The following is a 21,747-nucleotide window of genomic DNA, read 5'->3' on the forward strand; positions in this document are numbered from 1 at the left end:
AGTCTATAAATATTCTCATTAGACCTAAATGTGGTCCATATTATGGTTGTGTCATACTGTGTATATCTTATGATGTGATGCATAATTGGATAAGTGATAACATATTTACGCAAATACATTTTATTTCAAAACACAGGCGTTAAATGACATGAATACAACCAGTATGACTTCCCCCAAAATCAAGTGCTTTATCTGTGGTTGGTTATGAGCATAATTTAGAGTGTAAACTAAATTTCAGTGGTAATACAAGATCTCTGTATGCTTTCAATTTCTTAAACCTCCTTCAGGAATATAAAAAACAATCATACAATTTACTAAATACTTTCACCTGATGAAGGTTATCCAATCCTCAAGAGCAAGACCTTTTACTGAGAAAATATTTCAACAATCAGTTTAGGTAAATAATTGCCTGAAGATAACGACCCTACCCTTACGCACTGAGGTCGGAACGCAATCATGGTTACATTAAGACACCGTGGTGCCAGCGCGAGACATGAGTGGGAAAACGTACCTCAATACAGGGATGGGACATGCCACTGTACTCCCAATTTTACCTTTATCCACACTGCTCCATCGAGAACATTGAAATTCTGCTCGTGCCCTTTTTGTCCTCATGCTAGGTAATAGCCACCGCAGCCAATTTGGAATGCAGTGTCAGCCAATCAGCAGCTTTGTTGTTCAACGCGACGTGCTATTCCATAACGGCTGATGTGGCTGCTAGCTAACATGAAGACGAAAAGGGAATTTGTCCTCGAAAACTAGCAGTATTTAAATGTTCTTGATGGAGTAGTGTGGATAAAGGTACAATTTGGAGTATAGTGACGTGTCCCATCCCTGCATTGAGGTACGTTTTCCAAACCCATATCTCGCGCCGGCTCCACGGTGTCTTAATGTAACCATGATTGCGTTCCGACCTCAGTGCAGCTCAGCGTAAATAAGCGGAATGGTAGGGTCAGTATCTTCTGGCAAGATAAAGTCCAGCCAGCCCGTCAAATAATGTGAACTGCTAAACTGTATTTATTTTTATTTATTTTTTAAATTGGGACATGTCTGTTGACATAAATAGCCTCTCCGTCCGTTCCACACACCAAGCATTGTCCCAGTACATCCAGACTGTTCACAGACAGCATTTGGGTGGGCAGCATGTGAGTGGTCTCAAGGTGTCCCTTACTAGAGTCCCCAGTGAGCCAGGCATTGATGAGGGACTGGTTCCCACCTGCTGGGGCTATTGCGTTGCGAGAAATGATGCTTGTGTTCCGTCCACCTGGTGAAAAATAAAATAAAAAAATAAATCACAATTCTGATTGTGAACTATTGGTGTTACATTAATGTTATCCTGCTAAATAAAAACAGGTAGATATATCAAATACTACCCATTTGGCAGTAAGCACAACAGTCCTGCTCTGTGAGCCTTGAAAACATATTTCTGATGACTTGCCTTGTAAGAAGGATGGTATGTCTGAATTTGAAGAAGTCTCCCAATGCAACAGTGATCCATCCTCTGAGCATGAGAACAGGTGGTCTGGGTTGGATGGATGAAAATGGACCTCCCACACTGTGAGCACAACAAAAACACGAGTTAAAACCTTTAAACTGAAGATCGACTTGCTGTTTTAGTGAATGAACTACTTCCATAAATATGTCTTACTTTCAGAAGAGTGTGCCTCCATAAGTGAAAAGGGCATGTTGCCTTGTCTCACATCCCAGATACAGAGCATGCCATCCTGCCCCCCTGTGGCCACAATGTGTTGTTGGTTGGGGTGCCTGTCCACACAATGCAGCGGGACTCTGTCTCCAGTTCTAGAAGGCCCCCCCAAAAAATAGACACAAAAACAACACTTAAAGATGCACTATGCAGAAATCACTCTGTCATTTCCTGGTTGCTAAATTTCTGATCGTTATTTTAATTTCAGTCTACGTAACAAAATAAGCAAGTATAGTGTAGAGAATCATTGTACCTTCTAAACCACTGAAATACATTTTCCATAACCAAAAATATTGTATTTTCAGCTGTTTGAAGCTGGTGTACAAAACCAAAAGTAAAAGAAGCAAAACTGAAACTTAAGAACATGGAAGCATAGAAATCGCACATATAGAACAGATATACCGCTTCTTAGACTTGTTTTTAGTGAATAACTGGTCTATAACACATTTTATGTGAATTTGGTTGGGTAGCCCAAAAATATACATATTGCAGCTTTTAAAAAAACAACAAAGGACATTACACAATAAAGTTGTTGCACCAGAAAAACTGATTTACTTCAGCTCCTCAAAAATGTAATCATCTTACAGTGAAAGAATCTGCGATGGTTCATTGCCTGGTTGCCTGAAGTCCCATATTTTGAGCTGGCCAATAGAATTGACGGTAAGGATCTCTGTAGTCCTCAGGAAAGTCACAGCATGGATTGCGCTACTGTCAGCCTTTTCTGACAGGAATGAAAAATAATATGTCAGTATCATCTTGGCTAAAGGGTGAGATTTCACTTGAAGTTACAGCTGACTTTTGGAAATGGATATGAAGGCTATGTCATTGCAAATTCAAAATGCAACCTTTAAGAAAATAATGGGCATTGCCAGGAGAGCATACAATTATATACACTCTTGTTAGCACATAAAGGACCTATTGTTTCCTTCTCAGACCTATGGTGCGCTGCACTCCTTCCTGGTCCGCTCTGAAGAGCATGATCCTTCCATCTTCCCCAACCGTGACAATCTCAGGGCTGTTACACACAACTCCAGTACATGGGGCGTTGTCGCAGGGATAATGATGTGCTCTTTCCCACAGTTGAGAAACAGACAATGTCTGTAGAGAAGAGAAAATAGATGCTATTAAAAACAAGGTCCTCCACAAGCTAACTTGACATTTGTAATTGATGTATCCATGATTGTTGGTATATCTTCATTATGACTATGTCTTGTGAAGTAACATCCATACCTGGCTGTTGTGGTGATGCTGAAAGATAGTCACCGCTCCAGTTGATGACGCTGTTACTATTCTGTCTTGATCCAGAAACTAAAGGAGTGTAAGATTGACATTGAATTATGCAGTGGTGTAAAGTACTTAAGTAAAAATACTTTAAAGTACTACTTAAGTAGTTCTTTGGGTATCTGTACTTTACTATTTATGTTTTTGCCAACTTTTATTTCACTACATTCCTAAAGAAAATTATGTACTTTTTACTCAATACCCTTTCCCTGACACCCAAAAGTACTCGTTACATTTTGACAGGGAAATGGTCCAATTCACATACTTATTAAAAGAACATCCATGGTCATCCCTACTGCCTCTGATCTGGCAGACTCATTAAATACAAATGCTTTGTTTGCAAATTATGTCTGAGTGTTGGAGTGTGCCCCGGCTATCCGTCAATGGGGGAAAAAAAACAAACATTTGCCGTCTAGTTTGCGTAATAAGCAATTGGAAATGGTTGATACTTAAGTACATTTTAGCAATTCCATTTACTTTTGGTATTTAAGTGTACTTAAAACCAAATAATTGTACTCAAGTAGTATTTCACTGGGTGACTTTCACTTTTTTATTAAGGCATCTTTACTTTTACTCAAGTATTGACAATTGAGTAATTTTCCACCACTGCAATTATGACATCATTATATTGAAAATCAGGACCAAGGACAATAATATCTAATATTTTACACCTAATAGTATATTAACTTACTTGAAGGTCCAGAACATCCCCATTATGTTTGTATTCACATACTAATTGAGGGTCTCCCTCAAATTCATCGTCCATACTGGAGACGCCATTCTCTCCGATGGACCAAATGGAAATGCTGTTGTCCTGAAAAAGAGATTTCGCTGGAGGTTTGCAATCACACAGAAATGTTCAACAGCTGAGTGATGGTAAGTTACACTAGCTATCAGTGCTTAATTTGAGCCGAACAGGATCCGCACCTCTCAGATTTGACTGTTTGTTCCGGCATCTATTTGCCCAGATCCGGTATCGCTCGCTGCATGATTTTTTTATTATTTCACTGTTTGCACTTTAAACATTCTAATAAAAGTGATCAGCGTTAAATCAAGTTGCTTCCTCGTTATTTCTGCCGCTCCCCAGAAAGACCATCATGAAAAAGTGCGGTGATCCTTCTATGTAATCATCCTATCCTGCAACACTGATTCCAGACCTGATCTCTTACTTGTACATAGAGGTTATGGGGAGGGCCAGAGGGGTAAGTAACTGATCTTGACAAAGGTCTTGGTAGTGGTGGTCAGATAGTGAAGAAGTCCCTACGTAATCACCTCACGTAGCCTAGTCGTCTCCCTACTGAATTTGAATCGTGGGAACACTAAATAAAAAGTTGATAAGAAAAGGCAATCAAGTTTGACATTTTTCAAGTCCAAAAATCCGGACAAAGATGGTGAATCAAACCAAGAACGAGGCAGAGAACTGTCAGTGCCGGAAGAAAGGCGTGAGGGGAAAACTGTTCCTGATGGCAATACTAATCCCACCAGTTCAGCATCACCACCGGCACCTCCACTAGCTAGTAGGCCTACTAGCGAGTCAGGGAGAGGGAGACGGGGGACGGTGCATCCACCGACGAAGTGCTTGGAGCAGGTGCAATTTGCAGTTCAAGAACAAGCAAACGCATAACCCCTTGCTTGTCATACATAATTCAAAGTTGGACTGTACAACATGCAAAAAGGTAGGGAGCTTGGGTCTAGAAAACGACTGGAGGGATTAAACTAGCAAAATAGTTGGTGGAATGTACAGTAAATTAACATCCTATGCATCAGACATAAAACAAACAGAGCCCTCAGAAAAAAAGGTTTTTGAACATGCCTGAACCAAAGCGCATTTGGTGGCAGCCTTGTAGACAAGGCTGAAGAGGACACCCAGGTTAACACTCAAAATGAAATAAAAAAAATACACTACAGCCAGTCTTCAGAACAGCCTTAGGAGGCTAAACATCACAGCCACATGCTCGCTCACGGCTTTGAGCAATAAGTTGACTCTCAGGAGTTAAATGGACTTGACATGGGGCTCCCGAGTGCCGCAGCGATCTAAGGCACCACATCTCAGTGCTTGAGGCGTCACTATAGACACCCTGGTTTGATTCCAGGCTGTATCACAACCGGCCGTGATTTGGAGTCCTAAAGGGCGGTGCATAATAGGCCCATTGTCATTCAGGTTTGGCCGGTGTAGGCAGTCACTGTAAATAAGAATTTGTTCTTAACTGACTTGCCTAGTTAAATAAAGTAAAAATAAAAAATAATGTAAAACATGGGGAGTCATTGTGGGAGGTTTTGAAAACTAAGGCAGTCCATTATTTTGTCCTTTACCTTCACAGCACAGAACAAGTTTAATCTGAATATGTGCTTCATATTATCACATAGGCAGGAGGCCTATATATATTCTCATATGTGTGTTCTGCTGTAGCTTACATTTATGTATTTTATGAAGTTATATTGCGATATTTGTTCTACTGCTACATTGATGTCTTGAAAATGATATGCAATTCAGGTCTTGTAAGCCCCACAGTGGAGTATACACTACCGTTCAAAAGTTTGGGGTCACTTAGAAATGTCCTTGTTTTTGAAAGAAAAGTAGATGTTGTCCATTAAAATAACATCAAATACATCAGAAATACAGTGTAGACATTGTTAATGTTGTAAATGACTATTGTAGCTGGAAATGGCAGATTTTTTTTATGGAACATCTACATAGGCATACAGAGGCCCATTATCAGCAACCATCATTCCTGTGTTTCAATGGCACATTGTGTTAGCTACTCCAAGTTTATCATTTTAAAAGGCGAATTGTTCATTAGAAAACCCTTTTGCAATTATGTTAGCACAGCTGAAAACTGTTGTTCTGATAAAATAAAACGTGCCATTGGAACACAGGAGTGGTGGTTGCTGATAATGGGCCTATGTACGCCTATGTAGATATTCCATTAAAAAAAAAGAATTCTGCCGTTTCCAGTTACAGTAGTCTTTTACAACGTCTACACTGTATTTCTGATCAATTTGATGTTATTTTAATGGACAACAAATGTGCTTTTCTTTCAAAAACAAGGACATTTCTAAGTGACCCCAAACTTTTGAACGGTAGTGTATGTGCATATGGCAGGTGTACTGCAGTGTCGTAAAAATATTTTGATGTACATTGATGTCTAGAAAATTAGGCTACAAGAAATTCAGACTTGTGTAGCTAAGCCCCGCTGCAATACTCAAGTATGTGGGCATACTGCAGTGACGTCTAAAATGCTTTGAATAAATTAGCACCTTGGAGAGTGCTGTCCGTTTCACCACCATCGATAGTAGGTTACTACGTTGTGTTTGACACTTTCTCAATGTGTTCCGGTAACGTTACCTCACGGAGCCACCCGGATAACACCAGTCTCGCGCTCACTATGTGTTCCGGGACATCACGATTTACAAATTAAGCACTGCTAGCTATAACTTTAGGTTAAGTGAAAGGTTTCTTATTATTGACAGAATAATAAAGCAAAGTAACGTTGTGTTGTCAGTAGCTAGCTAACGGTAAAGTTAGTAGCCTAGCTAACTAGTAGACCCACCTCGTTGTCCCAAGACCCAGTAGCAAATATGTCTGGTTGCTGTAAAGACGAAGATGAGACCGGTCTCCATCTCGTTTTGCTGATTTTCTTTGACACGTACTTAGCATTGATTCCCTCCATCAGAATAATCTTAAACGTAGCTAATTTGATTTGTAATGTATTTGTAAATGTATAATTAAATCCCCTCTACATGCATTTCCCATAATCCCGCCAAATCTCGTACGGTGGCCCAATGAGGACAAACTCTAAACGCCAAACGCAATGTGATTACGTCACTAATTCACTAACGCGTTAAGCTCTCGCGCCCCTTCTAGTGGGTGAACGCGGAAGATAGATTCTTGCTCTGGCAATCAAATCTGAGTGGTCAAAAACCCACATTTAAGATGAAATCCTCGATTAGCTAATTTATATGTAACCATCATTTATTCAGCGACTAACCGTATGAAAAAAGCTGCAAGCTGCGAAGTAAAAGTATGTCGCGTGACGTGTCTCCTCCGTCTGTTTTGGAGGTTGTCAGTTTCATAGGCAAAGGAGTTGGCGCAGGCGCGGCACTGACAGCCGCTCTCTACCTGCTCCGCAGAGTGTGTTTAATAATGGCCTGGAAATCTGGAGGAGCCAACCACGCAGAGCTTGTAAACAACCTACGCAGTAAGTTTACTCATTATGTAAAGTGGATAATTAAGGGTTTCGGTTTAGATATCTAATGGGTAATAGAGAAATACTGCTTTCTCCAAAGCATGGTGACCACCGTCAGGCTATTCAACGTTGGGACATTGCACACTGTTTTCCTCTGTAGTCACGCTAATATCTGGCTGATGTTTGCAAATCTGCACCTGCTACCACAGAGTGCTAGCTTGCAAGTTAACAATTTCATCGACACAGTAGTGGCTTTATTAGGTGCAAAGGCTAAATAAATCCTTAGGTATTTTATGTGCGTCATATTGTGCTTTGCACCAAACCTGTTTAGCTACAGTAACTAACTAACTAGCTACCAGCCACAGCTGTTGTTAAGAAACATAGTTAGTTAATTTGCTAGCTAGCCAGTTCATATGATAGTCATGGCATATCATGTGGAGAAATGCGGAATACCTAAGCCGTTTGTTAGTTAGCAAACCTACTAATTACATGCATTGGAAGTTCGATTGAGTTTATCTGTTTTTACTGCAAAAGTGTGGTCCAATAGTGTGTGATTGCGGTCCGCAATTCGGGGCATTACTGTGTGGTGATATATGATTTGTCTCCTCGGATGGTTTGTTTATATAGCAGGTTAGGCCTAGCTACAATGTCTGTGGCATCATCAGTATCATAACACCTGCATCTGAAGGAACGCCACCCCCAACTCATAATCTCATTGGTTTCTGCATGAAGGCCTTCTCCCCCCACAGGAGCGCCACAATACTTTTGCGCTAATATTCAGTAAGTGGAGCAGGAAGTCAAGCAGTAGAACATTTTGAGGTGCCGGTACTCAGTTCTGGTGAGCTCCTGCGCAAGTCAAGGACTGATTACGGCCACAACCTGTACTGGAGTGCTCCCGCCTGTACCGGAGTCCTATCTTAAATCTGGACTGATAAAAGTATAAAGAGGGGTTCCTGCAGATACAAGAATGCCCAGAAGCAAGAACGCCCAGAATTGCGGGACACAATTGCACCCTTCTCATCTGGTTAGCTAAAAAGCTGTAACCTGTGGGTGGGGTATCCATGCCTAGCATGTTGATCCACTGTATTGATAGTACCTAAGTTACTGTAGGATAGGGAATGGCATCATCCAACCTTGTTGTTATTAAAGCAGGCTACTGGTCACACACTCAGCACTCATAGATAGTTGAGCAATATTTAATCAAATTTGCAGTCACACCTGACACACCACTGTGGTGGTTAGCCTTGCTAAGATTAAGTGTGTGTGTGCCATACAGTAAGGAAGTGGGAGATGAGGAAAGAAAGATGTCAGCTTCTTGCTCCATTTCCCTTCCTGAATTGGCTGATTTAGATGTAGATTAGATCTCTTAAATTCACCAATTTACTAGGCAGATACTTTTGGTCATGTAGTGCATGTGGACACCTGCTCGTTGAAAATCTCATTCCAAAATCATGGGCATTAGTATGGAGTTGGTTCCCCTTTTGCTGCTATAAAAGCCTCCACTCTTCTGGGAAGGCTTTCCACTAGATGTTGGAACATTGATATGCCATGAACATCATCCTAACTAACTCGCCCTCCAAATACACCTCTGCTGTTTTCAACCAAGATCTCAGCGATCACTGCCTCATTGCCTGCATCTGTAATGGGTCTGTGATCAAACGACCACCCCTCATCACTGTCAAACGCTCCCTAAAACACTTCTGCGAGCAGGTCTTTCTAATCGACCTGGCCGGGGTATCCTGGAATGACATCGACCTCATCCCGACAGTAGAGGATGCCTGGTTGTTCTTTAAAAGTGCCTTCCTCACCATCTTAAATTAGCATGCCCCATTCAAAAAATGTAGAACCAGGAATAGATATAGCCCTTGGTTCACTCCAGACCTGTCTGCCCTTGACCAGCACAAAAACATCCTGTGGCGTTCTGCATTAGCATCGAATAGCCCCTGTGATATGCATAACTTTTCAGGGAAGTTAGGAACCAATATACACAGGCAGTTAGGGAAGCTAAGGCTAGCTTTTTTTAAACAGAAATTTGCATCCTGCAGTACAAACTCAAAAAAGTTCTGGGACACTGAAGTCCATGGAGAATAAGAGCACCTCCTCCCAGCTACCCACTGCTCTGAGGCTAGGAAACACTGTTACAACCGATAAATCCACTATAATTGAGAATTTCAATAAGCATTTCTCTACGGCTGGCCATGCTTTCCACCTGGCTACCCCTACCCCGGTCAACTGCCCGGCACCCTCCACAGCAACCTGCCCAAGGCCCCACCGTTTCTCCTTCACCCAAATCCAGATAGCTGATGTTCTGAAAGAGTGCAAAATCTGGACCCCTACAAATCGGCCGGGCTAGACAATCTGGACCCTCTCTTTCTAAAATTATCTGCCAAAATTGTTGCAACCCCAATTACTAGCCTGTTCAACCTCTCTTTCATATTGTCTGAGATTCCCAAAGATTGGAAAGCTGCCGCGGTCATCCCCCTCTTCAGAGGGAGACACTCTTGACCCAAACTGCTACAGACCTATTATCTATCCTACCCTGCGTCTCTTAAGGTCTTCGAAAGCCAAGTTAACAAACAGATTACCGACCATTTTGAATCACACCGTACCTTCTCCGCTATGCAATCTGGTTTCAGAGCCGGTCATGGGTGCACCTCAGCCACGCTCAAGGTCCTTAACGATATCATAACCGCCATCGATAACAGACATTACTGTGCAGCTGTATTCATCGACCTGGCCAAGGCTTTCGACTCTGTCAATCACCACATTCTTATTGGCAGACTCAACAGCCTTGGTTTCTCAAATGATTGCCTCGCCTGGTTCACCAACTACTTCTCTGATAGAGTTCAGTGTGTCAAATCGGAGGGCCTGTTGTCCGGACCTCTGGCAGTCTCTATGGGGGTGCCACAGGGTTCAATTCTTGGGCCGACTGTCTTCTCTGTATACATAAATGATGTCGCTCTTGCTGCTGGTGATTCTCTGATCCACCTCTACGCAGACGACACCATTCTGTATACTTCTGGCCCTTCTTTGGACACTGTGTTAACTAACCTCCAGACGAGCTTCAATGCCCTTAAACCTCCAACTGTCCTTAAATGCAAATAAAACTAAATGCATGCTATTCAACCGATCATTGCCCGCCCATCCAGCATCACTACTCTGGACGGCTCTGACTTAGAATTCGTGGATAACTACAAATACCTGGGTGTCTGGCTAGACTGTAAACTGTCCTTCCAGACTCATATTAAGCATCTCCAATCCAAAATTAAATCTAGAATTGGCTTCCTATTCCGCAACAAAGCATCCTTCACTCATGCTGCCAAACATACCCTCGTAAAACTGACCATCCTACCGTTCCTTGACTTCGGCGATGTCATCTATAAAATATCCTCTCACACTCTACTCAACAAACTGGATGCAGTCTATCACAGTGCCATCCATTTTTTCACCAAAGCCCCATACACTACCCACCATTGCGACCTATACGCTCTCGTTGGCTGGCCCTCACTTCATACTAGTCGCCAAACCCACTGGCTACAGGTTATCTACAAGTCTCTGCTAGGTAAAGCCCCGCCTTATCTCAGCTCGCTGGTCACCATAGCAGCACCCACTCGTAGCACGCGCTCCAGCAGGTATATCTCACTGGTCACTCCCAAAGCCAATTTCTCCTTTGGTCGCCTTTCCTTCCAGTTCTCTGCTGCCAATGACTGGAACGAACTGCAAAAATCTCTGAAGCTGGAGATTTCCATCTCCCTCACTAGCTTTAAGCACCAGCTGTCAGAGCAGCTCACAGATCACTGCACCTGTTCATAGCCCATCTGTATACAGCCCATCTATCTACCTCATCCCCATACTGTATTTATTTATTTATTCTGCTCCTTTTGCACCCCAGTATCTCTACTTGCACATCCATCTTTTGCACATCTACCATTATAGTGTTTAATTGCCATATTGTAATTACATAATTCCCTTATTTTACCTAATTTGAATTCACTGTATATAGACTTCTTTTTTTCTACTGTATTATTGACTGTATGTTTTGTTCATTCCATGTGTAACTCCATGTGTAACTCTGTGTTGTATGTGTCTAACTGCTATGCTTTCTTGGCCAGGTCGCAGTTGCAAATGAGAACTTGTTCTCAACTAGCCTACCTGGTTAAATAAAGGTGAAAAAAAAGAAAGAATTGCTGCTGGGACTTGCTTCCATTCAGCCATGAGCATTAGTGCGGTCAGGCACTAGGCCTGGCCTGGCTCGCAGGCAGCGCTCCAATTCATCCTAAAGGTGTTCAATGGGGTTGAGGTCAGGGGTCTGTGCAGGTCAGTCAAGTTCTTCCACACCGATCTCGACAAACTATTTTTGTATTGACCTCGCTTTGTGCACGGGGTCATTGTCACGCTGAAACAGGAAAGGGCCTTCCTCAAACTGTTGCCATTCTACTGCCAATGTGTGTCTATGGAGATTGAAGCAACTGGGGTGGCTGAAATAGCCGAATCCACTAATTTGAGGGGTGTCCACATTTTTGTGCATATAGTGCATTTTTTGTAACGAAACTAAAAAGATCTCCTGAAGACTTGGTGCAGACTGCAGTGAGGCTTTTTGGCTTGCTTATGTCAGTGTCCAACATGATTTGGCCAGCATGCCTAGTTGGCTATATTTACATGGTCAGTGTCCAGAAAAGCACTGCAGCAGACACTTTGGTACTAGGGCGGGTCTGAGCGTTTTGCCAAAAGCCCTTTGGGCTTGATTGTGCCTTGTTCACTTTTTAAATTGTAAATTGCATAGCTTTATTCGTTGTGATAATGTACACTACAAGGACATAGGCCTATTTTATGTTGAGAACGTCTTCTGCATGAGAAGAGATTAAGGCCAGCTTTTAATATGCGCAAGCAGGTACAACACTGCATCCAGGGAAACAAAAACATTGGGTAAAATGTGATGCTGAGGTGGATTAATATTTCATCCACCAAAGTTGAGTTCTGGGTGAATTTTAGCAACATCCATCCTCCCCCGTTGTCATATGCTTTCTGATCCATTTAGGCCAACTCCACCAATTGCAAACCATAAATTAGCCTAAACCAGATTTTAAATGGGTCAAACTCAAGATGCATGCTAATTCCTGAATTGTATGCTCCTTAGGCCTGGCTTTTCTCTGTGAGCTTAAAGCTGATTATCACACACACTGGGTTCAGAACATCAAGTTATTTAAAGCCACTATATGTAACGTTTTGGGCGACGCAACCAAATTCACATAGAAATGTGTGTTATAGACCTGTCATTCTTATTGAAAGCAAGTCTAAGAAGCGGTAGATCTGTTCAATGTTTCCCCTTAAGTTTTGGTTTTGTCTTACTTTTGGTTTTGTACACCAGCTTCAAACAGCTGAAAATACAATAATTTTGGTTATGGAAAATATACATCACTGCTATTTAGATGGTACAATGATTCTCTACACTATACTTGCTTGTTTTGTCACATAAACTGAAATTAGGAAAACTATTAGAATTTTAGCAACCAGGAAATGGCGGAGCGATTTCTGCATGATGCATCTTCAAGAGTTGGTCTTTCAAGTGCAATGTCTTATAAAAACATGAAATATATCCTACTAGCCTATTGTGTACATATAGCTGCATTTGAACTGTTCATCTGAAGCTGTTGGGAATGCAGGTGTAATGTCCTGTGCATTTGGAAAGTATTCAGACCCCTTGACTTTTCCCACATTTTGTCACGTTACAGCCTTATTCTAAAATGGATTCAATAGTTTTTTTCCCCCTCATAAATCTACACACAATAACCCATAATGACAAAGCAAAAACAGGTTTTTATACATTTTTGCAAATGTATTAAAAATGAAAAACTGATATCATATTTACATAAGTATTCAGACACTTTACTCAATACTTTGTTGAAGCACCTTTGGCAGGGATTACAGCCTCTAGTCTTTTTGGGTATGACGCTACAAGCTTGGGCCACCAGCATTTGGGGAGTTTCTCCCATTCTAATCTGCAGATCCTCTCAAGCTCTGTCAGGTTGGATGGGGAGCGCCGCTGCACAGCTATTTTCAGGTCTCTCCAGAGATCTTCGATCGGGTTCAAGTCCGGGCTCTGGCTGGGCCACTCAAGGACATTGAGACTTGTCCCGAAGCCACTCCTGCATTGTCTTGGCTGTGTACTTAGGGTCGTTGTCCTGTTGGAAGGTGAACCTTCAGCCCAGTCAGTGGAAACAGGATGCACCTGAGCTCAATGTCGAGACTCATAGCAAAGGGTTTGAATACTTATGTAAATAAGGTATTTTTCTTTTGTTTTTATAAATCTGCAAAATGTCTAAACCTGTTTTCGCTTTGTCGTTATGGGGTATTGTTTGCAGACTGAGAATGTTTTTTTGAATCCATTTTAGAATAAGGCTGTAATTTAACAAAATCTGGAAAAAGTCAAGGGGTCTGAATACTTTCCTTATGCACTGTATATTGGCGACCACTCAGCAATGTAGTTGTTGGGGCCAAGGGTCTCGGGGAGAAATAAGAGCAGTAGCACCGGCTGTCGCTGGCACTTCCTACTGTCAGTGGAACCTCCTGTGGAGGGATTACTTTACTCTGAAGACACTGCAGTGTTTGTGAAATGTTACTCTCCACAAATCCACCGCCTGTCTTCCTTTGTCCTTTAGAAAATGGGATCATCAAGTCGGACAAGGTCTATGAAGTCATGTTGGCCACAGACCGAGGCCATTTCTCCAGATGCAACCCTTACATGGACTCCCCACAGGCAATAGGTGTGCTTATTTATTGTAGTACAATAAAGTGTTGTAGTGTAAATTCAATACACCAGCCATTGATGAATGTTAGACGCTAACAATCACTTTCTTTGACCCCAAAGGCTATCAAGCAACCATCAGTGCACCACACATGGTAGGTCTAGCTATGCCTTTTAGTATTTGTTTAAATTGTTGCATATCTTATCTATTATTATTATTATTATTATTATTACTATCAAACATTGATCGCCTTGCTCCTATAATGTATACCAACTTAGCACGTACCAGAGGTTTGCAAGTACAATGCTGACAGGTGGTGATGCAGTTGCATGTTGCTCTCTCTACCAGCATGCCTATGCGTTGGAGCTTCTGTACGATCAGCTGTACGACGGGGCCAAAGCTCTGGATGTGGGGTCTGGCAGTGGAATCCTCTCTGCGTGCTTTGCACGAATGGTGAGCTATATTATGATGACGGGTTAACACATAACATAGGTTCTGTATTTTGGTGGTAGGGCTGGGGTACGTTTTTCTATTTCAGGTTTTTGGGTTCTGTGTAATGTTCGATGGCACAGACTTGTATACCTTCCTAATTTATTGTCTTTAACAGGTAGGTCCCAAAGGGAAGGTGATAGGAATTGACCACATCAAGGAACTGGTAGATGACTCTATAACCAATGTAAAGAAAGATGACCCCAGCTTGATAACATCAGGTAGAATAAAACTAATCGGTAAGTCTGAAAAGCAGCAAAGCAAGATGGATTTTTTTCAAATTCAATTTGGTGACTTGTATTATTGGGTTATGAAAAGGTATTGTACAAAATATACAGTTCAAATATAAAATATAAGCTTAAAATACAGTTGCTGACTGTCAAGTAAGGAAACATGGGTGCGGCACTGTCTGCTGTACTGCAGTCAACCAACATCAGTGTCAGAGGCCAGAGACGAGGTCGAGGTGGCATCGCACAGCTCTGATGTGTGCTCTGCCTCTCAGTGCGGCCTGCTTGACGGGTATAAGGCTGGCACTGCGTGGCAGCTGGCAGCGTGTGAGTGACAGCTGCTGCCTGTTTGTTGCGTTACAGTGGGAGACGGGCGGATGGGCCATCCAGAGGAGGCGCCTTACGATGCCATCCACGTGGGCGCGGCAGCACCCAACGTGCCACAAGCAGTAAGTTCCCAAACCACAGAAAAACACAAATGAAGGCATCAAAGGGGACCCAGTTAATAGGAGTCCCATCGCCACAATCCACCATCATCCGTAGGAATGCTGTGGTCAGAGAGGAGATCAAAACCAACACTGACTCTAACTCTGTTAGTAACTGCAGACTTTGGTCGGTCTCAGGAAATATGTTAGTGCTCTATGCTGTGTTATTTTGTCAAACAGTACCCTGGTCTATTCAGATGTAACTACACTGTAGAATATTTTGCTACTAGGCTAGCCATTGCATTGTTATTGTGAACATCTCGTCTTAGAAGACTTGTCTAGTCTGATGAGGCGGAAAACTGGGAATGTTTGCACCTTGGGGCAGGTTATCTGGTTCTGACCCAGTGAGTGTCCTCTCGTCCCTCAGCTCCTGGATCAGCTGAAGCCAGGCGGCAGGCTGATTCTGCCCGTGGGGCCGGCCGGAGGGAACCAGATGCTGGAGCAGTACGACAAGCTGGAGGACGGCAGCACCAAGATGAAGCCCCTGATGGGGGTGATTTACGTGCCTTTAACAGACAAAGAGAAGCAGTGGTCCAGGTGGAAGTGACTTCTTAATCCCTCTCTCCTTCACACAGTGGGCAAAGGTGAAATGGTGTGGCCTGGAGCAGATAATGGATCCCAAGGGGCTGCGTTTGCTGCTTGTCATCATTAGTTGCTTCTTCCATACCATGTCAACTGGCTGCACGTTTTCTTAGTTTTAATCCCGTAAACTAGTATGATATTTTAGATCTGTTCAGCTAAACAAGTGCAGTGACGCAAACAATCAAGTGTGGATTCTGTTTGCTATTACAAGAATGGTTTTCTTTTGAAGTTGAGTTATGTTTAAAACGTTTGATGGTTGGTATTTGGACGTGGTACTTCTGGCATGAGAGCTTATCAATTTTAATCATCCTTGTTCTTGAGGGGAAGTCTACAAGAGACGTTTAGCCTCATTTGGATTTTGCACGTGGTGTGGGGCTTTCTATAACAGTTTGTGCATGGGAGTGTCTAACTGACCTTCAGTGGCATGACAAGAGGGTGTTATGATTTTGACACAGTATATTTCCTCATTAAGTCCATCGCTTAATGTTTTGCCTCTTATTCCTCACAGGGATGAACTTTGAGGCGACAAACTGTCCATATACAACATTTTCAGTGTGACCCTGGAGGAGACTACTTTGGGTTCCAACGACAGCCATTGGAATTCTTTCAAAACATAAACCATGGTGATTTTGTTTTCTTTATCATGCTGAGGAATGACCCCTGAGTTTGGGAAAAAGACTGTTAGAGATTGAACAGAAGAAAGTGTCGGGGTTAGTCTTTTTTTTCAGGCCTGCATTTCTTTTGGGGGTTGTGGATTTTTCCTTTCGATTTTCTGCAGGATTTTGATTTTTTTTTTAATTTATTTTTTTAACATTTTGGTTACATCCGTGAGTTGCAATCAACCATTTCAACAATAATGCATTTCAGCTCCATCAAAGCTGAGTGTGAAGAGGTTGCCAGACTGTTCTGATAAGGAAAGCCTGAGTTGATGAGATTATTCACCCACTTGCTACCGATTTGCATCTGAAGATCTGACTGTAGATATCTGTACTGCTCTGCTAACATATCAGCCCCCCCCTGCACACATGGCTACTCTATCCCACATCTAGTTGTTTGATATGCAGCACATGACACTAAATGGCATTAAAGAAAAGACTATTACACCTAGATTTACTCGTACAGTTGGATACAGGCAAAAGCCAAACCACAACACTCTACAACAGGAGTGGAGCACATCCACATGGTTTCAATGACAACATTGTGTGCAGGCTTTACTGATGACCGACACTAAATGAAATAGCCGGTGCTTTGCCAAAATAAGCCTCAATGCAAAGAAAATGAATGTCTGTTGTTTTTTTGTTTTTTAAAACATGGAATTAAAAAGCACATTTTGGATGGTCCATGGCTTTCACAATTTCTGGAATGGCAAAAATGAAAATAAAGAGATGCTTATGTTTTTGTCCCCCTTTGTGCTGTGGAGTGTTTGTTACGAGCTGTATATGCCATTGAAGACAGCACCTACTGCCATTTGTCCTTACCACTCTAAAAACATCTGGTAGAGCAGGAATAATCCACGCGGTATAAATCTGATTGCATTACCACTCCAAATACTCTGAACACTTTAACACAGAGTTACAAAAGACATATTGATCAAGAGTTAATTTTACTATTTCACACAAACTGTACGCATACAGACGATTGAGCTACATCAACGTTTTAAAACTACATAGCTAGACGTTACAGAAAAGCAACCTACCACATTGCAATATCAGACAGCCTAGAACGCTTTATGGCTTAATATGGGCGTTTCTGGAATTACTTGCTGTTATAACAAAATAATAATTTTCAGTAATGATTGTAGTTTTGGAATTTACAATACGTTACATAGTTTGCTACCCCCATATTTCAAATGAGTCTGGTACAAAATAAAACTCTAGGCCAAGCCTAATAGATATACAGCATCATGGCACAACAGTGCCACTCAGTGGCAGAAGTATTACGTAAGGGATAAAGTACTATATCTCCAATGAAAATATACATCCATAATCCATGAAATGAAAACATTGTACTATAAAAAAATAAGAGGGTAAAAGAGTAATAATGAAAGAGCAGACAAGCATCAGTTTTCACACCAAGAGAGTATACAAAAGTGGCAAACATTTCTTCCCTGTTAAAAGGTGGGTTCGATTTAGCTCAACCGTGACCCTGGAGTGCTGGGTGGGTTGAGCTTGCACCTTTGGGACCATCTCAATGGGACAATTTTAAAGTGTTCTCTGCCTACCTAGCATGGCGAGTTAGATAAATCAAGTGCACCTACAGGTGTACACTGTCATGATATGGAACATTTGATAGGCTGTTATCATGAAGAATCCTCCTGGCTAACAAGTTGACTGACAGTTTGGGTGTTTCTGCCTGAGGGGCTTTTAGTGCAGAGGGTGCATCCAAAATAAATAGAAGTGCCATGCACAGACTTTTTGAGAGGCAGGTGCTCAAACTAAAAAAAGGACCCAAAAAATAAGATTCTGCCACCGCGGTCACAGATTCATTTGAGCAATTATGACTTTGATTATTTAGTTACATAGAGGCAATAGATGGCCATATCTTAATGGCAAATTCAATGACACATATTTAATGTGAATTTAAAGACGACTTGCGGGCAGTGGGTTCAGAACAACTGCAACAAAAACGATGTATAACAACAACAAAAACAAACGTTTGTTTTGTTTACAAAAGGGCACTTTAGCGACTGGAAGGGCAAAGGGGCATGTGCTCTGCACAGGTAGAGCCCTATCTGTGCACGTGCCTGCTATGCTGCTACAGGTACATGCCGTTGATGAGATAATCAGACTCCTCTGTGGTGAGGGGGCGGGCCTTCTTCAGCTTGTGGCGGACCAACCGCAGACGGCAGCCAATCATGAGCAGCAACAGAGCCGTGATGATCAGGCCCAGAACCAATGGCAGGATCGCACCTGCAGGGGAGAAGAGAGAGATACAGGCACTGTCATATACTATCTTGAATTGTTCATGTATAACCAAATATTGGTAAGGATGTTGAACAGACCTGACTCGGGCCCTGGGTGTCCTCCCACTACTGAGTGTGGTTTGGATATTGGGAACATGTCACTCTCTGCTAGTAGTTTGGTCTCTGGCCACTTCATGGTCACTTTAGGGGTCTCTACTGTAAATGTTAATACACTGGTCAAGACTGAAACAGGTGAGAGATTGTATTCAGCTCATTAATGATCATGTTCAGGAGTAATAATCATAAAACATTTGAATTTACCTGACGCTGTGTGTTTGGCGGTGGGGGGAGGTGCCATGGTCGTTTGCTTGATAGCAGTACCTGAATTATTTGTTTCCATTATTCATTTGCATAATTGTATTCCTACATTATGTACACCTCATTCAATATGTAATGAGAATGCACATCAGAATCCAGTTCATTCTAAAAAACAAAGAAGGTGTAGTCTCCTAGAATAATCCTACCTGTTTTTTCTATACATTCATTGACACAGTCTGTCTGCTGCAGGAAGTTGTTATGGTTGCCCTTGCAGCCTCCGTAGATGAAGTGCTTGCACTCTTCAGCTACAGGGTCATAGAACCAGCGTGGGAAGATGCCTTTGCACGGCCCCACAGCAGGGGGAGCTGCACATGGCTCTGCTGGGACAAAGAACAGAGAAAGTGAGAGATTTGGTCAGGTGGGACAGAGAGAACGCAGAGAGCGAGAGAGATTTGGTCAGGTTGGACAGAAAGAGAACAGAGCAAAGAGAGGGCGGGAGCGATTTGGTCAGGTGTGACAGAGAGAAGGAACGAGAGATTTGGTCAGGTGGTCTGAGTCTTTGATAAGTTAACATTGGAAGTACCCCGCCACATCTGTCTCAGGCTAGCCTAACTCAGGGATCATCTGGATCATCTGTCTCAGGCTAGCCTAACTCAGGGATGAGGCTGGGTACTTCCAATGTTAACTTATCAAAGACTGAGACCACCTGACCAAATCTCTCGTTCCTTCTCTCTGTCACACCTGACCAAATCGCTCCCTCCCTCTCTTTGCTCTGTCTCCCTGTCGCAGCTGACGAAATCTCTCTCTCTCTCTGTCCCACCTGAGGGGACAGAGGAGTGCTTTGTTCCAACGCTGAGGGGGGACAATGGGGATAAATGGCCCCTGTGAGGCTCACTCCCGTCCCAGGACTGCACTCCAATCTCAGCCCTGCTCGTCTCACAGAGTGCCCCTGTGGGCTGTATTCTGCCTCGCTCCACAGTTCCAGATCAGCTCTATGGTTCAATGGCTGCCTTCAGGGGTTCAATCTGTCTCTCTCTGCGCTTACTAGCTAACACACAAAGGCCTTCTGCTCTCTGCTAGCACAGTCAAAACTCTGGCCAACCAGAAGAAATGTGCAGCTACCAAATGGATTGAATTACTTCACAGCTGACCAAAACCTTTAATCTATAGTTGGTTTTTGTCTACAGGTTTTTGTCCAAAGCTGTTAATATGGTGTTTTGATTCATGTGCATTAAATTGCCTACTGGCTTATAGCTAGGTAGTAACATAGCTAGGTAATAGCTACACAATGACAGTACCTTGACTGACAGGGCTCTCCTGTTCACTGTGACTTGGCTGTGGCAGGACTGGGGGCACTGCTTTGCTCCTCTCACGAGACTGTGGGGTCTGTGGGTCTTGTGGAGCTTGTGGTGGAGGTGGTCTGGCCTCTTCCATGGTCTTCTTGGGCCCACCCTGGGCCATGGAGTGGTCCTCAGTCTCCTCTGGCTGGGCCACAGGCCTGTGTGGGCTGGCACCTGCAGGGTGGGTCACCGACTTCCTGTTCCCATCAACTGTAGAGAGGAAAGAGATGACAGTGCAAATACACATTCACCTGCTAATCATTCATTTACTGCAGCCCTCCTTGCTCTGATATTCCAGACTGAACTGCATGCATACAACTCCATCCTTGTACACTCAAGTATAAAACTGCACTCCATCCTAGTACAATAAAGTCTAAAACTACGCTCCATCCTGGTACAATAAAGTCTAAAACTATGCTCCATCCTGGTACAATAAAGTCTAAAACTAAGCTCCATCCTGGTACAATAAAATCTAAAACTACACCCCATCCTGGTACAATAAAGTCTAAAACCACACTCCATCCTGGTACAATAAAGTCTAAAACTACACTCCATCCTGGTACAATAAAATCTAAAACTACACCCCATCCTGGTACAATAAAGTCTAAAACTACACCCCACCCTGGTACAATAAAGTCTAAAACTACACCCCATCCTGGTACAATAAAGTCTAAAACAACACCCCACCCTGGTACAATAAAGTCTCTAACTACACTAAAACTACACCCCACCCTGGTACAATAAAGTCTAAAACTACACTCCATCCTGGTACAATAATGTCTAAAACTACACTCCATCCTAGTACAATAAAGTCTAAAACTACACCCCACCCTGGTACAATAAAGTCTAAAACTACACCCCACCCTGGTACAATAAAGTCTAAAACTACACTCCATCCTGGTACAATAAAGTCTAAAACTACACCCCACCCTGGTACAATAAAGTCTAAAACTACACCCCACCCTGGTACAATAAAGTATAAAACTACACCCCATCCTGGTACAATAAAGTCTAAAACTACACCCCACCCTGGTACAATAAAGTCTAAAATTACACCCCACCCTGGTACAATAAAGTCTAAAACTACACTCCATCCTGGTACAATAAAGTCTAAAACTACACTCCATCCTGGTACAATAAAGTCTAAAACTACACCCCACCCTGGTACAATAAAGTCTAAAACTACACTCCATCCTGGTACAATAAAGTCTAAAACTACACCCCACCCTGGTACAATAAAGTATAAAACTACACCCCACCCTGGTACAATAAAGTCTAAAACTACACTCCACCCTGGTACAATAAAGTCTAAAACTACACTCCATCCCTGGTACAATAAAGTCTAAAACTACACCCCACCCTGGTACAATAAAGTCTAAAACTACACCCCACCCTGGTACAATAAAGTCTAAAACTACACTCCATCCTGGTACAATAAAGTCTAAAACTACACCCCACCCTGGTACAATAAAGTCTAAAACTACA

The 21,747-nt window shown here is 42.5% G+C and overlaps 3 protein-coding genes across 5 annotated transcripts in view; 1 reads left to right on the top strand and 2 right to left on the bottom strand.

The window, feature by feature from the left end:
• Positions 1-104: 104 nt before the first annotated feature.
• On the bottom strand, positions 105-6,913 carry LOC106607749 (nucleoporin Nup43). The gene is made up of 8 exons (XM_014205041.2): positions 6,538-6,913; positions 3,678-3,800; positions 2,936-3,013; positions 2,641-2,803; positions 2,291-2,426; positions 1,649-1,800; positions 1,439-1,555; positions 105-1,264 (listed from the first exon to the last, which is right to left on the bottom strand). The coding sequence occupies exons 1-8, from the start codon at positions 6,655-6,657 to the stop codon at positions 1,035-1,037; spliced, it is 1,119 nt and encodes a 372-aa protein (XP_014060516.2). The 5' UTR covers positions 6,658-6,913; the 3' UTR covers positions 105-1,034.
• LOC106607750 (protein-L-isoaspartate(D-aspartate) O-methyltransferase) lies at positions 6,902-17,104 on the top strand. Of its 2 annotated transcripts, none has more exons than XM_014205043.2 (8): positions 6,902-7,185; positions 13,833-13,937; positions 14,042-14,073; positions 14,268-14,372; positions 14,527-14,647; positions 14,999-15,084; positions 15,488-15,704; positions 16,211-17,104. In XM_014205043.2, exons 1-7 carry the CDS (start codon positions 7,011-7,013, stop codon positions 15,665-15,667), a joined length of 804 nt encoding a protein of 267 aa, XP_014060518.1. In that variant the 5' UTR covers positions 6,902-7,010; the 3' UTR covers positions 15,668-15,704; positions 16,211-17,104. The 2 variants fall into 2 exon arrangements, with proteins under 2 accessions (XP_014060518.1, XP_014060517.1); XM_014205042.2 differs by having other exon boundaries at positions 15,488-15,657.
• Positions 17,105-17,288: 184 nt separating this feature from the next.
• Positions 17,289-21,747, bottom strand: part of lrp11 (low density lipoprotein receptor-related protein 11) — a 41,575-nt gene continuing 37,116 nt past the window's right edge. Inside the window, exons 5-9 of one of the 2 annotated variants that reach the window (XM_014205039.2) lie at positions 20,221-20,472; positions 19,129-19,302; positions 18,926-18,985; positions 18,704-18,820; positions 17,289-18,611 (exon numbers count right to left, since the gene is read on the bottom strand). In XM_014205039.2, coding sequence (XP_014060514.1) covers positions 18,457-18,611; positions 18,704-18,820; positions 18,926-18,985; positions 19,129-19,302; positions 20,221-20,472 — 758 coding nt within the window. In that variant the 3' untranslated portion in view covers positions 17,289-18,456. The remainder of the gene's footprint in view (positions 18,612-18,703; positions 18,821-18,925; positions 18,986-19,128; positions 19,303-20,220; positions 20,473-21,747) is intronic. The other variant, XM_014205040.2, reaches the window with a different exon arrangement.

The sequence above is a fragment of the Salmo salar genome, chromosome ssa06 (genome assembly GCF_905237065.1).
Source record: "Salmo salar chromosome ssa06, Ssal_v3.1, whole genome shotgun sequence".
Lineage (NCBI taxonomy): Eukaryota > Metazoa > Chordata > Actinopteri > Salmoniformes > Salmonidae > Salmo > Salmo salar.